The 14,099-nt window shown below is 47.7% G+C and overlaps 1 protein-coding gene and 1 long non-coding RNA gene across 2 annotated transcripts; both read left to right on the top strand.

Moving 5' to 3' along the window:
• The first annotated feature begins 2,075 nt into the window (after positions 1-2,075).
• On the top strand, positions 2,076-10,910 carry LOC119951269. The gene is made up of 3 exons (XR_005457570.1): positions 2,076-2,268; positions 9,215-9,388; positions 10,883-10,910. It is a non-coding gene; the product is annotated as an uncharacterized LOC119951269 (long non-coding RNA).
• Positions 9,613-10,840, top strand: LOC119951243 (gastrula zinc finger protein XlCGF49.1-like). Its single transcript, XM_038774296.1, has one exon. It carries the CDS (start codon positions 9,957-9,959, stop codon positions 10,632-10,634), a length of 678 nt encoding a protein of 225 aa, XP_038630224.1. The 5' UTR covers positions 9,613-9,956; the 3' UTR covers positions 10,635-10,840.
• Positions 10,911-14,099: the final 3,189 nt, after the last annotated feature.

The following is a 14,099-nucleotide window of genomic DNA, read 5'->3' as shown; positions in this document are numbered from 1 at the left end:
CCCCCAGGTTAAGAGTGGTGATTTGATGCCTCCCTGATTAGAGTTACGTCATTTCCGACACATTTTGAATTTGAATTCTTCCTTTTCTTTAACTTGGCCCCTGGTATTTCTCCCTCCATTTCCCCCTCCAGACATCTATAGCTCATGCCAGTGTGTGTGAGAGTGTGAGAGTGTGTGTGTGTGTGTGTGTGTGTGTGTGTGGGCGGAGGGGGTGATCATTTCTTACACTGCTAGTAAAAGGTACAGGATGCTGGAGCACCAAAGACGCCTGGAGGTTTGTCTGGCAAAGGCCGAGGAGAATTATAAGAAGGCCCCAAGGAAGCGATCGCTGAAGGAGGTTAACACGGCAAGTGAGGCTTTGGACTCCCTATTGACTCAGCAGGTCGGGAAGAGTTGTACAAGTTTGGGAATAAACCGAGCACATCCTTGGCATGTAGCACAGTGGTTGCACTGTTGCTTCACAGCATCAGGGATCCGCATTCCATTCCTGGCTTGGGTCTCTGACTATGCAAAGTCTGCACGTTCTCCCCGTGTCTACGTGGGTTTCCTCCGGGTGCTCTGGATTCCTCCCACAAGTCCCGAAAGACATGCTGTTAGGTAATTTGGACATTCTGAATTCTCCCTCATGGTACCCGAACAGGCACCGGAGTGTGGCGATAAGGGATTTTCACAGTAACTTCATTGCAGTGTTAATGTCAGCCTACTTGTGACACTAATAAAGATTATTATTATAGCGGATTTGAGGGTTTGTTGTCAGATCCATTGGTGGATATGTATTGTCACTCTTTTGACTCGGGGATGCTGCCAGCAACTCTCTGTGACGCTTATATATCTTTGATTCTGAAGGCAGGCAAGGACACAGAGAAGTGGACCTCTTATTGGTCAATCCCTCTTTTGAATCTTCACTTCAAACTGCTATCTAAAGTTTTGGTGAGAAGGCTGGAGGACATCCTTCCGACAATTGTGCAGGAGGACCAGAGTGGCTTTATCAGGGAAGATTTTCCAGTCACAACTTTGAAAGGTTGCTGAATGTGATTCAAGTTTTTCCGAAATATGCACTGGATGGACTGGTGATCTCTTGGATTGGATTTGTTGATTGTCACGTGTACCGAGGTACAGTGAAGAGTATTTTTCTGCAAGCAGCTCAACAGATCATTAAGTACATGAAACGAAAAGGAAATAAAAGAAAATACATAATACGGCAACAAGGTACACAATGTAACTACATAAACACCGGCATCGGGTGAAGCCTACAGAGGTGTAGTGTTAATAAGGTCAGTTCATAAGAGGGTCATTTAGGAGTCTGGTAAAAGCGGTGTACTGAAAGCATTTGCTCAAATTGAGTGGAATTATCTGGTGTAAACACCGAGAGGCTTCGGGTTGGGTGAGGATTATATCAAGTTGATTCAATTATTATACTAAAGGTAAAGTTACCATAGTCCCAGATGACCAGAGGCTGCTTTCCCCTTTGAGGCGAGGGACAGGTTTGAGAAGGTGGGGTCTTCATGAATAATTTCAGCCGTTAGGGGAATTACACCAACGCTGCTGGCCTCGCTCTGCTTCACTAACCAGCTGAGCTAAACCGGCCCTCTGTTATATTACAGGCTGGGCAGCAGCCGGGCTCATGGATGGTTTATATTTGTCGCATTTGAGCTTCAGAGAGTCTCGACAAATAAATGTGTCAAACTGAGGGAGGAAAGGACGAGAGAGAGAGAGACCTGGGCCAAGCTTTGCAGAGTCTGCACCCTCCCTGGATTCACTTCCTTTCCATTCAGTTGCTGCAAGTGACCAATTGAAGGTGAGAATGAGGAAAGAAATGGAAAGGAGGAGAAAAGAAAGTGTTTTACTCACAGATTTTGGAGAAAGGAAGAAGCTTCCGTCTCACTGAAGCTCAATCGTCACTCACACAAACCCCGCGCTCTGATTGGCTGGAGGACCAGAGCCCTTCCGGTCCTCCAAAACTTGAATTGGTCAACACCTCAGCAGGATGGTCAGTGGGCGGGCTCTCGTTCACACATGCGCAGTCCCGGGGGGTTCCGCGGAGATTACCGAGCGGTTCCTCGCTCTGGCCGGAGCCGTCAGAAACCTTCTTTCCAGGAGGTACACGTGCAGATAGAGGGGGAACAAAGGGTCTCTCCCGAGTCTGCGCCTGCAACCCGGAGACGACACCGCGGAACAGGGTGATTCCTATTGGTTGATTGAGGCAGGGCGACATTGTGATGTCACAAAGTGGAAGTGGGATGAAATTTCCTCCTGTATTCAACATCTGTGAGTAAAACACTTTCTTTTCTCCCCCTTTCCATTTCTTTTCTCATTCTCACCTTCAATTGGTCACTTGCAGCAACTGAAGGGAAAGGAAGTGAATCCAGGGAGGGTGCAGACTCTGCAAAGCTTGGCCCAGGTCTCTCTCTCTCTCTCTCTTAAACACATTGACATCCTTTGCTCCCTCAGTTTGACACATTTATTTGTCTGGCTAAAATGATGGCCTCTTTCCCAATGTTCACAATTAAAGGGCTGGTTTCCCCAGGAGATGGCTGACATTTAAGGGGACTGCAAATAATATCGTCCCGCAATATGCCTGGTGTTATAAGTTGCAGATTTTTTGATTATTGATAGTTGTGTAATCAAGTATATTTATTATTATTTCCAGTTGTGCAATATAGTTCTGTAGCTATGTTATACATTTCAAGTCATCAGTTCCCTCAGAGGGTTGTTAGTCTCTGGATTTCTCTTACACAGGGACCAGTGGAGTCTGGGAGTCACTGAGTATATTCATGGATGAGTTGGACAGATTTGCATTTTGCTATGGGTTTTTAAATCATTTTTAAAATAATGAATGCAACAGAGTAACAGGAAAATTGGTGTGAAATGGGCACAGAGGGGAACAAGAGATATTGCCGCATAAATACCAGCAACACATTGCAGAATTAATTTGTGGTAGGATATTTTAGGGATCAGAGACATTATATGAAATGCCAGTTAACAGGTTAACACAGTGAGTGGGGAAAGAGGGTAAGATTATACAAAAACAGAAGGATAACAATGCACACACAAAATATTACAAAATAGACTAACAGCATAGTCGAATTAAAATGAAAAACACAACATAGATGACATAGAATTCCTATAATGCAGAAGGCCATTCACCCCTCAGGTGTGCACTGAGCCTCAGAAAAAGCACTCCACTGAGATCCACTCCCCACCCTATCCCCGTAACCTCGTGCATCGATCATGGCCGACCCGCCTAACCTACATATCTTTGGATATTAGGGGCAATTTAGCATGACCAATCCACTTTAGCTACACATCTTTGGACTGTGGGAGAAAATCGGATCACCCGGAGGAAACACGGAGAATGTGCAAACGCCACACAGACAGCCACTCAAGAAATCAAACCTGGGTCCCTGGCAGCGGTGCTAAATACTGTACCCCACTCCCGGCCTAAGTTGAATTTAATTTACTGATGGAAAGCCCAGGAGGAGTGAGTCTGCTGGACGAAGTCAAAAATGGCCCACAGAGATGGGATGGACTCCCGCTTTCCCTGGCGGGAGGTGCAGATGATCAAGGTGAATGTACTGCCCTGGTTCCTCTTCCTATTTGGATCCTGACCGATCTACATCCCCAAGGCCTTTTTCCATTCAATAGATAAGATAATTATGCCATGTGTGTGTGCGTCAGCGTCATGGGGAACGTATACAACAATGAAACCCACGCTCTCACCCCCTTGACAGAGTCATAATTACATTCAGTGACCGCCTGATGTTACTGGAGAGCCATCTCCCCTTCACAAAACCCGTTTGGACCTCAGAAACCACCACCGGCACACACCCCTCCTACCTACACGGCAACACTTTCACCAGGGCCTTCATGTCCGTGTTTAACAGCGAAATGGGAGTGTGGGTCCTTCTTTTCTGAGATCAATATCTGCGCCAACGTAGCTGACAGATCTCCCTCTTCCCCACCTCGCTGAACATACACAACAACTGGGCAGGGGCAACTCCGTCATGAATGCTTAGAAAATTCCACCGGAAAGCCATCGCCTACCCTGCCTTCATCCTACCAATACACTCCGTTACCTCCCTTAACCCCAGCCGCTCATCCAGTGCCGGCCTCCTCCAACTCCAGGAGCTCCATCCCATCCAGGAACTGCCCACGCCCGCCATCTCCCCCACCAACTTGGCCCTATACATCCCCTGGTAGAAGGCCTTAAACACCTCATTTGTCCTTTTGGGTCCAATACCACATTCCCCTTCGCCGCCTTCACCTGCAGAATTTCCCTTGATGCTGCCTGATACTGCAGATGGTGGACCAGCCTACGCCTCGCCTTCTCCCCATGCTCACACTGCAGCCTCCTCACCCTCTGCAGCTGCCCACCACCCTACCCATCGTCAATCGGTCAAACTGCCCCTGCAACGTCTTCCTTTCTACCAACACCTCCATCGTGGGGGCCGCCGAGTATCTCCTGCCCACCTCCACTACCTCACCCAGTAACCACCGGTGCTCCTCCCTTCTCACCCTCTCCCTGTCGGCTTTAAATTAAACAATTTCTCCCCGGATACCGGCCTCCCACAACATGGCCACCGACACCTCCCCGTTCAGGTTGAGCTCAACGTAGTTTTTAATCGCTCCTCTCGCCTTCCCACAGAATTTCTTATCAGTCTAAAGCCGAGAATTCAACCTCCACCCCGGTCTCTGCACCTGTCCCGATCAAAGCCTCACACCTAACCAGTGCGGTGATGGCCCGAGATCATGATTCCAGTCCGACCATCGCCATCAGCACCGACCGGATCACTACAAAAAAATCAATCCTGGAATACACCCTATACACATGCGAGAAGAAGGAATATTCCCTCTCTCCCGGGTTCACGAACCTCCACTGATACACCATCCCCATCCTTTCCAGAACCGTCAGAGCTCTTTCATCATTCTCGACCTTCCCATCGACTTACGGCTTGACCTCCCCAACCTCACCTCCATTACACAATTAAAATCCACTCCCCTGATCAGCTGGTGAGAGTCCAGGTCCGGAATCATAATAAGAACATAAGAACTAGGAGCAGGAGTAGGCCATCTGGCCCCTCGAGCCTGCTCTGCCATTCAATGAGATCATGGCTGATCTTTTGTGGACTCAGCTCCATTTTCCGGCAAACACCATAACCCTTAATCCCTTCATTCTTCAAAAAACTATCTATCTTTATCTTAAAAACATTTAATGAAGGAGCCTCAACTGCTTCACTGGGCAAGGATTCCATAGATTCACAACCTTTGGGTGAAGAAGTTCCTCCGAAAATCAGTCCTAAATCTACTTCCCCTTATTTTGAGGCTATGCCCCCTAGTTCTGCTTCCATCCACCTGTGGAAACAACCTACCCGCATCTATCCTATCTATTCACTTCATAATTTTATATGTTTCTGTAAGATTCCCCCTTATCCTTCTAAATTCCAATGAGTACAGTCCCAGTGTACTCAACCTCTCCTCGTAATCCAACCCCTTCAACTCTGGGATTAACCTAGTGAATCTCCTCTGCTCACCCTCCAGCACCAGTACGTCCTTTCTCAGGTAAGGAGACCAAAACTGAACACAATACTCCAGGTGTGGCCTCGCTAACACCTTATACAATTGCAGCATAACCTCCCTATTCTTAAATTGCATCCCTCCAGCAATGAAGGACAAAATTCCATTAGTCTTCTTAATCACCTGTTGCACCTGTAAACCAACTTTTTGCGACTCATGCACGAGCACTTCCAGGTCTCTCTGTACAGCAGCATGTTTTAATATTTTATCATTTAAATAACTCTTTTGCTGTTATTCCTAACAAAATGGATAACCTCACATTTGTCAACATTGTATTCCATCTGCCAGACCCTAGCCCATTCACTTAACCTATCCAAATCCCTCTGCAGACTTCCGATATCCTCTGCACTTTTTGCTTTACCACTCATCTTAAGTGTCGTCTGTGGTGTTTTATGCCAGGGGCCGCAACACTTTTGCCCTCTTTTATGTGTTGTTAAGCAGAGTTATCTGCATCTGCAGGGGATTATAATTTAAATCACGGAGTAATCGCGCTCCGCACAAGTCAATTAACAGCTCGAAGGTGAAGATTCTATGTCACCCGCCTTACAAAGTTAATGAGTACCTTTTATCGCAAAGGTTTTAGGTAATAACAAGGCCACCCAGAGTTACAGGAAGTGAAAGCAATTGTTTCTTAGTTACAGTTAACTATATATTGTTACAAAACCCCTCCTTCATATAATTATTTCTTTCAATTATTAGTCATACAGTTAGTTCATTAGTTTCATAGCATAGCAATTCTTTATCAAGGACCTGAGGAGTGAGGTTCTCTCAGACAATTACAGACTCCCACGGATAGTTCACAGGCTCTCCCAGACAGCCAAGGCCGCGATAAGGCCTTCTCACAGGAGCAATTCATTTCACAAGGCACGTACACATATTGCACAAACTTGACATTCCATTTCCCATCAAGCTCTGATTCTAACTTGAGCCAAACTCAGGGTCAAACCAGGATAGTACAAGCCAGTGAGTCTAACTTCACTGCCAGGGAAACTGCTGGAAAACATTCTGAGGGACAGAATTAATCTCCACTTGGAGAGGCAAGGATTAAACAAGGGAGAGCATGTCTTACAAATTTGATTGAATTTTTTGAAGAGGTGACTAGGTTGCAGATGTCAGTAGTGTGGTTGATGTAGTCGACATGGACTTTAGTAAGGCTTTTGACAAACTCTCACATGGGAGGCTGATGCAGAAAGTAAGAGCCCAGGGGATTCAGGGCAATTTGGCAAACTGGATCCAAAACTGGCTTTGTGGTAGGAGGCAGAAGGTGATGTTTGAAGGTTGGTTTTGTGCCTGGAAGCCTATGTCCAGTGGTGTTCTGCAGGGATCAGTGCTGGGTCACTTGTTGTTTGTCGTACACATTAATGATTTGGATGTGAATGTAGGAGGTATGATTAGGAAGTTCACAGCTGACTCAAAAATTGGTGGTGTGGTAAATGGTGAGGAACAAGGCCTTAGATTACAGGATGATATAGATGGGCTGGTTAGATGGGCAGGAGAGGAGGCAGCAGGATGGTGCAGTGGTTAGCACTGCCACCCCCCGGCACTGAGGACCCAGAAACTATCCTGGACACATTCCAGAAATTCACTCCCTTTCTGACAGGTGCTTGTCTGCCTCTCCCAATCTGTGTGTCAGTTATAATCCCCCATTAATACTACTCTGCCTTTGCTACACACTTGCTTAATTTCTGCCTTTATACAATCTAGCGCCTCAGAACTGCCACCAGGGGGGTCGATACACAACACCCATTACAGTTTGAGATTGTTTTCTTCCTCAGTTCCACTCCTATGGTCTCCACTGGATGCTTTCCCCTCATTGTTTCCTCCCTCACCATTGAGGTGATAGTATTTCTGATCAGTAAGGCTGATCCACCCCCTCTGCCATATTCTCTGTCCCTCCTGTAAACTTTATATCCGGTATATTTAGTTCCCAGTCCTGACCATCCTGCAGCCAAGTCTCTGTAATAGCGACAACATCATAATCTTCAACTTGCATTTACGCCTGCAGCTCGTCTAGTTTATTCCTTACACTCCGTGCATTTGTCAATAGAACTCTTAATCGGGCTGTTCCCCCTGACCGCTCCCTCAGCACTGCTTGTTTGTTATTTGCTTGTTTGTTATTTGCTTGTTTGTTATTTGCTTGTTTGTTATTTGCTTGTTTGTTATTTGCTTGTTTGTTATTTGCTTGTTTGTTATTTGCTTGTTTGTTATTTGCTTGTTTGTTATTTGCTTGTTTGTTATTTGCTTGTTTGTTATTTGCTTGTTTGTTATTTGCTTGTTTGTTATTTGCTTGTTTGTTATTCGCTTGTTTGTTATTTGCTTGTTTGTTATTTTTCACTTTTGCTTTAACCAGTATACTACTTGTAGTTTTGCCATTAGCTGCAGTTCCTGACGTTAGGTTCCTGACTACGTCCCTATTTATCCTTTCCACGTGGACACTGGTCCCAGATCGGTTCAGGTGGAGACCGTCCCAACGGTACAGATCCCTCCTGTCCCAATACTGATGCCAGTGCCCCATGAAATGGAACCCCTCTTTCCCACACCACTCCTTTAGCCACGTGTTTACTTCCCTGATTTTCTTATCCCTATGCCAATTGGCACATGGCTCGGGGAATAATCCAGAGATTATAACCCTTGGGAACCTGTTCTTTAATTTTGTTCCTAGTTCCTGATATTCCTAAACAGATCCTCTTTCCGAGTCTTGCTGAAGTTGTTTGTCCCAACGTGGACCCCAACAACTGGTTCCTCCCCCTCCCTCTCCAATATCCTTTCAAGCCGGTTAGAGATGCCCCTCACCCTGGCACCGGGCAGGCAACATACCCTGTGGGACTCTCGGTCCTGTTTCCAAAGGATGTTATCAGTTCCCCTAATTATAGAATCCCCGGCAACTACCACTTCCTCCCCCCGCTTGAATGGCCTCCTGTACCAGGGTGCAGTGATCAGCTAGCTCATCCTTCCTACAGTCACTGCTCCGATACCCTGCCCCTCCGAGTCCTCTCCCTGGAAACTCGGCTGTGACTCCCCGAGATAAGGTTTTTGTCCTCACAGCTCCGAAACTTCGTCCCTCCGAGTCCGCTTCCTGGAGACTCGGCTGTGAATCCCCGAGATAAGGTTTTTGTCCTCACAGCTCCGAAACTCCGTACCTCCGAGTCCGCTTCCTGGAGACTCGGCTGCGAATCCCTGAGATAAGGTTTTTATACTATCAGCTCCAATACTAAATCCCCGGGGGAAGGTTTTTATACTCACAGTTCCGGTACTCCAATCTTCCGAGTCCGCTCAATGGAGACTCGGATGTGAATCCCCGAGGTTAAGGTTTTTTTACTGTTAGCTCAGATACTCCGCCCCTCTGAGTCCCGTGCCTGGAGACTAGGCCGTGAATCCCCGAGGTAAAGATTTTATACTCTTAGCTCAGATACTCTGCCCCTCCGAGTCCGTTCCCTGGAGACTAGGCTGTGAATCCCGAGGTAAGGTTGTTATACTTACTGCTCCAATACTCCATCCCTCCCTGGAGACTAGGTATGGGGAATAGGTGTTGGAGACGAGGTATTGGGGAATGAGAGAGGAAAGAATGTTATACAGAAACTAGGATTTTGTTCTGAATTTCTATCCGAGACTGAGTTGACTTTGCCAACTCTTTTTACAGGATATTACAAGAGGAGGAATTACAGACAGAAATCTCAAACGTCACATCTCGATCTGAAAGAGCCACTTGATTTGTTGTGATATGAATATCATCGGACTTTGATTCCAGAATAATTAATGTTTACCCCAGGGGTGGGCAAACTACGGCCCACGGGCCGCATGCGGCCCGCCAAAGGTATTTCTGCGGCCCACCAAGTCATTAAAAAAAAAAATTTTAAAAAATATATAATTTTTTTTTAAGGTTAATGGGGGCGGGGGGGGGGGGGGGGCTGTTGGGTAACTTACTGGTATAGGGTGGATACGTTGACTTGAGTAGGGTGATCATTGCTTGGCACAACGTCGAGGGCCGAAGGGCCTGTTCTGTGCTGTACTGTTCTATGTTCTATATGAGGCGCCCAGAATCATAACCGGGTGAAGTAATTATTTTACTTAATATACTATGCGGCCCTTTGTGAATTGTGAATTTCTGAATGTGGCCCTTGCACGGAAAAGTTTGCCCACCCCTGGTTTACCCAATTTCTCGGCATCAAAACATTTAAACATCAGTGTGACTGGAAAAGCACCAAGACACAAACACCCGAGTGAGAGCGTTCCAGAGCACTGACTGTGGAAAGAGCTTTAACCAGTTACACAGCCTGAAAAAACATCACACCATTCACATTGGGGAGAGACTGTACACTTGTGTGTGTGGACGAGGCTTCAACTGATTGTCCAACCTGGAGAAACACGAGGACACTCAAAACATGGCGAAACCGTGGAAATGTGGGGACTGTGGGAAGGGATTCAGAGTCCCATCTGCACTGGAAACTCATCGACGCAGTCACACTGGAGAGAGGCCATTCACCTGCTCTGTGTGTGGGAAGGGATTCAGTATGTTATCCCACCTACAGTCACATCAGCGAGTTCACACTGGGGAGAGGCCGTTCAACTGCCCTCAGTGTGGAAAGGGATTCAGTCAGTTATCCAGCCTGCGGATACACCGCCAAGTTCACACTGGGGAGAAACCATTCACCTGCTCTCAGTGTGGGAAGGGATTCACTCAAATCTCCAGCCTAATGTCACACCAGCGAATTCACACTAGGGAGAAGCCATTCACCTGCTCTCAATGTGGGAAGGGTTTCAGACATTTATCCAGCCTGAAGTCCCACCAGCGAGTTCACACTGGGGAGAGGCCGTTTACCTGCTCTCAGTGTGGGAAGGGATTCAGAGATCCATCCAACCTGCGGGGACACCAGCGAGTTCACACTGGGGAGAAGCCATTCACCTGCTCTCAGTGTGGGAAGGGATTCAATCGATTAACCCAACTGCAGACACACCAGCAGGTTCACACTAGGGAGAAGCCGTTCACCTGCTCCCAATGCGAGAAGGGATTCAGTGATTCATCCACCCTGTGGAAACACCAGCGAGTTCACATTGGGTAGAGGCCATTCACCTGCTCCCAGTGTGGGAAGGGATTTTGTGATTCATCGTACCTGCTGAGACAGCAACAAGTTCTCTTTTCCTGCCCTCCTTCCCTGTTTCTCAGCTTTTTTTTTTTAGAACAGTACAGCACAGAACAGGCCCTTCGGCCCTCGATGTTGTGCCGAGCAATGATCACCCTACTCAAGCCCACATATCCCCCCTACACCAGTAACCCAACAACCCCCATTAACCTTATTTTTTTCTTTAGGACACTAAGGGCAATTTAGCCTGGCCAATCCACCTAACCCGCACATCTTTGGACTGTGGGAGGAAACCAGAGCACCCGGAGGAAACCCACGCACACACGGGGAGGACGTGCAGACTCCGCACAGACAGTGACCCAGCTGGGAATCGAACCTGGGACCCTGGAGCTGTGAAGCATTTATGCTAACCACCATGCTACCGTGCTTTGTTGGACATGGTTGGGTTCCATGTCTCCCTGCTCCCCTCTCATTCCCCTATCCCACCACCCCCCCCCCCCCCCCCTTCCTTACTGTGTCATGACTGCCTTCTCCTGTTCTTTGTCTTCCAAGCTCTAAGCTATTAGCTGCAAACAGGTCTCGGAACAGTCGGGTGAATGGCTCCCATATTTTGTGGAAGCTCTCTTCCGACCCTCAGATGGCAAACTTAATTTTTTCCATTTGGAGAAATTCCGAGAGGTCGGACAGTCAGTCTGCAGCTTTGGGTGGTGCTGCTGACCGCCAGCCGAGCAGGATTCTCCGGTGAGCGATTAGAGAGGCAAAGACAAGGGCGTCGGCCCTCCTCCCCAGGAATAGATCTGGCTGGTCTGATACTCCGAAGACTGCCACTCTCGGGCATGGCTCCATCCTAACCCCCACCACTTTGGACATAGCCTCAAAAAGGGCTGTTCAGACCCTGCAAGTCTGAGGCAAGACCAGAACATGTGGGTGTGGTTGGCTGGACCTCCTTGGCACCGTTCACATCTACCCTCCACTTCCGGGAAGAAGCTGCTCATTTGGGTTCTGGTTAAGTGAGCTCTTTGTAAAACATTGAGCTGCATTCGGCTTCGCCTTACGCATGTGGAGGTGGAGCTGACCCTGTGCAGTGCTTCGCTCCAGAGTCCCCACTGTATTTCAAATGCTACGTCCTCCTCCCATTTCTCCCTTGTCTCGTCCAGTTGGGTGTTGCCCACCCCCTTACCAGTCACCCGTACATGTCACCACAGTTCCCTTTCCCCAGGCTGTCCACGTCCAGCAGGTCCTCTAGCAGTGACTGTCGTGGTGGTCGTGGAAACGTCCATGTTTCCCTTCATAGGAAGTTTTTCAGTTGTAGGTACCTAAGTTCATTACCCCCTGTCAGTTGGAATCTTTCAGTCAGTTGTTCGAGCGTTGTTAGCCTGTTGTTGGTGTAAAAGTCCTTAACTGTCAGTGTCACCCCGTCCTGTCTCCACCTATTGAAGGAGGAGTCCATGGTCGCCGGCGTGATCCTGTGGTTGTTGCAGATGGGGACTTTACCGGACATCTCAGTTAGCCTGAAATGCTGTCGCAGTTGGTTCCATGACTGGAGAGTTGCTGCCACCACTGGGCTAGTTGAGTATTTATTAGTTGGGGGTGGGAGTGACGCAGTGGCTCGGGCCTGGAGGGAGGTCCCTCTGTAGGATCCCCTCCTCCATAAGCACCCACTCAGCTTCTAGCTCCTTTATCCACCTCTTTACTCTCCGCGGTTTCTGCCCAGTTTGGGAGAGCTAGACCCCCCCATGGAATCGTTCTCTCTTTGGGATCCTTGTGTTCTTCCCACCCCACACAAACACCATAATCAGTTTGTCCAGTGAGTTGAAAAAGGCCTTGGGGATGTAGATCGGGATGGATCGAAACAGGAAGAGGAACCTGGGCAGGACATTCACTTTGATCGTCTGCACCCTCCCCGCCAGGGTGAGTGGGAGTGTGTTCCATCTCTGCAGGTCCTGTTATACTTCCTCCGTCAGGCTGGTCAGGTTCCACTTGTGGATCCCTGTCCAGTGATGAGTGATCTGGATCCCGAGGTAGTGGAATTTGTGCCGGGCCTGTTTAAACGGCAGCCACTCCAGCTCTGCTCCTCCCCCTTGCAGGTTCACCGGGAAGATCCCGCTTTTGCTCAGGTTAATTTTGTCGCCCAAAAAGGTTCCAAACTCTTTCAAAAGCGACATAATTCCTCCCATGCTGCTTTGCGGGTCTGAGATGTAGACGAGCAGATCATCTGCATAGAGCAAAGCTCTGTGTCTCCTCTCCGGATCCCTTTCCACTTCTTTGCCACCCTCAGCGTGATCTCGAGTGGTTTGATCGCCAGGGTGAACAGCAGCGGGGACAACGGGCATCCCTGCCTTGTGCCTCTGTACAGTTGGAAGTACTTAGAGCTGCTGATGTTTGTCCGATCGCTCGCTGTGGGAGCGTTGTAGCGGAGTTTCACCTACTCACTTCCTCAATTCCTTATCCCCCCCCTTGCCTTACCTTTTCTCCCCTTTGCTTCCCCCCTACATCTGTAACACTTTACCCTCTGATTTTAGTTTCCCTGCTATTTGGCCTTTCACGTCTTTTATTCTCTCTGGGGACTGCCATTAGCACTCTTTTCTCTTGGTTTCTGTGACTATGACTCGTTTTTCATTCCCTCACCCCACAGTATAAATATCTCCCACTTTCTAAGCCTTTTAGCTTTGACAAAGGGTCATCTGGACTCGAAACGTTCACTCTTTTCTCTCCCTACAGATGCTGCCAGACCTGCTGAGATTTCCCAGCATTTCCTCTTTTGGTTTCAGATTCCATCATCCGCAGCAATTTGCTTTTAATGGTTTCTGCCATTTACTGTATATTTCCCATCTGTATTTGACCTTCCAAAATGCATTACCTCACATTTGTCCGGGATGTCCATGGGGAGCTATTTTTGGAGTCTCTGAGGATCCGGGTGTTTTGGTGGGGAAGGAGGCCGATGTTGTGGCTTTCGTCTCCCTGTTAGCCCGGAGGAGAATTTTGCTAAACTGGCCGTCCTCGGATCCACCAAGTATCGGGTCATGGATGTGAGACCTTGCTGAATTTCTTCATTTGCAGGGAATTATGTTCACCATTAGAGGGAGAGATAAGAGGTTTTTCATGAGGTGGAAGCTGTTCATCAACTTTTTCGAGAAGTATTAGAATGTCAGCGGGATGGGGGGAGAAACTAGGGGAGGGTGTAACTATTGGTTGTTAAGGGGCAGGGGATTATTCTATTTTATTTTTATAAAATTCTTTGGGAGTGTGGCTGATGTATATATGGAGGGTTCCTGCTGTGTTGTATTGCTACCATGTAAAATGCATTGTTAATATGTTGTGCAGTGTTCAATGTTTGTATTTTGAGTTGTTCCTGTTTTTTATTGTTTGTATATTCTGGATATACCTTCAATAAATTATCTTTAAAAGGAAACACAGTCTGGTTGTTCAATTCGACCACTATCG

The sequence above is a fragment of the Scyliorhinus canicula genome, chromosome 17 (genome assembly GCF_902713615.1).
Source record: "Scyliorhinus canicula chromosome 17, sScyCan1.1, whole genome shotgun sequence".
Taxonomy (NCBI): Eukaryota; Metazoa; Chordata; class Chondrichthyes; order Carcharhiniformes; family Scyliorhinidae; genus Scyliorhinus; species Scyliorhinus canicula.
The sequence above is the reverse complement of the archived record's forward strand: the minus strand, read 5'-3'. Positions and strand labels throughout refer to the sequence as shown.

Excerpts from the sequence above, each read along its gene's own strand:
- LOC119951243 (XM_038774296.1), top strand. The coding sequence starts at position 9,957 with ATGGCGAAACCGTGGAAATGTGGGGACTGTGGGAAGGGATTCAGAGTC.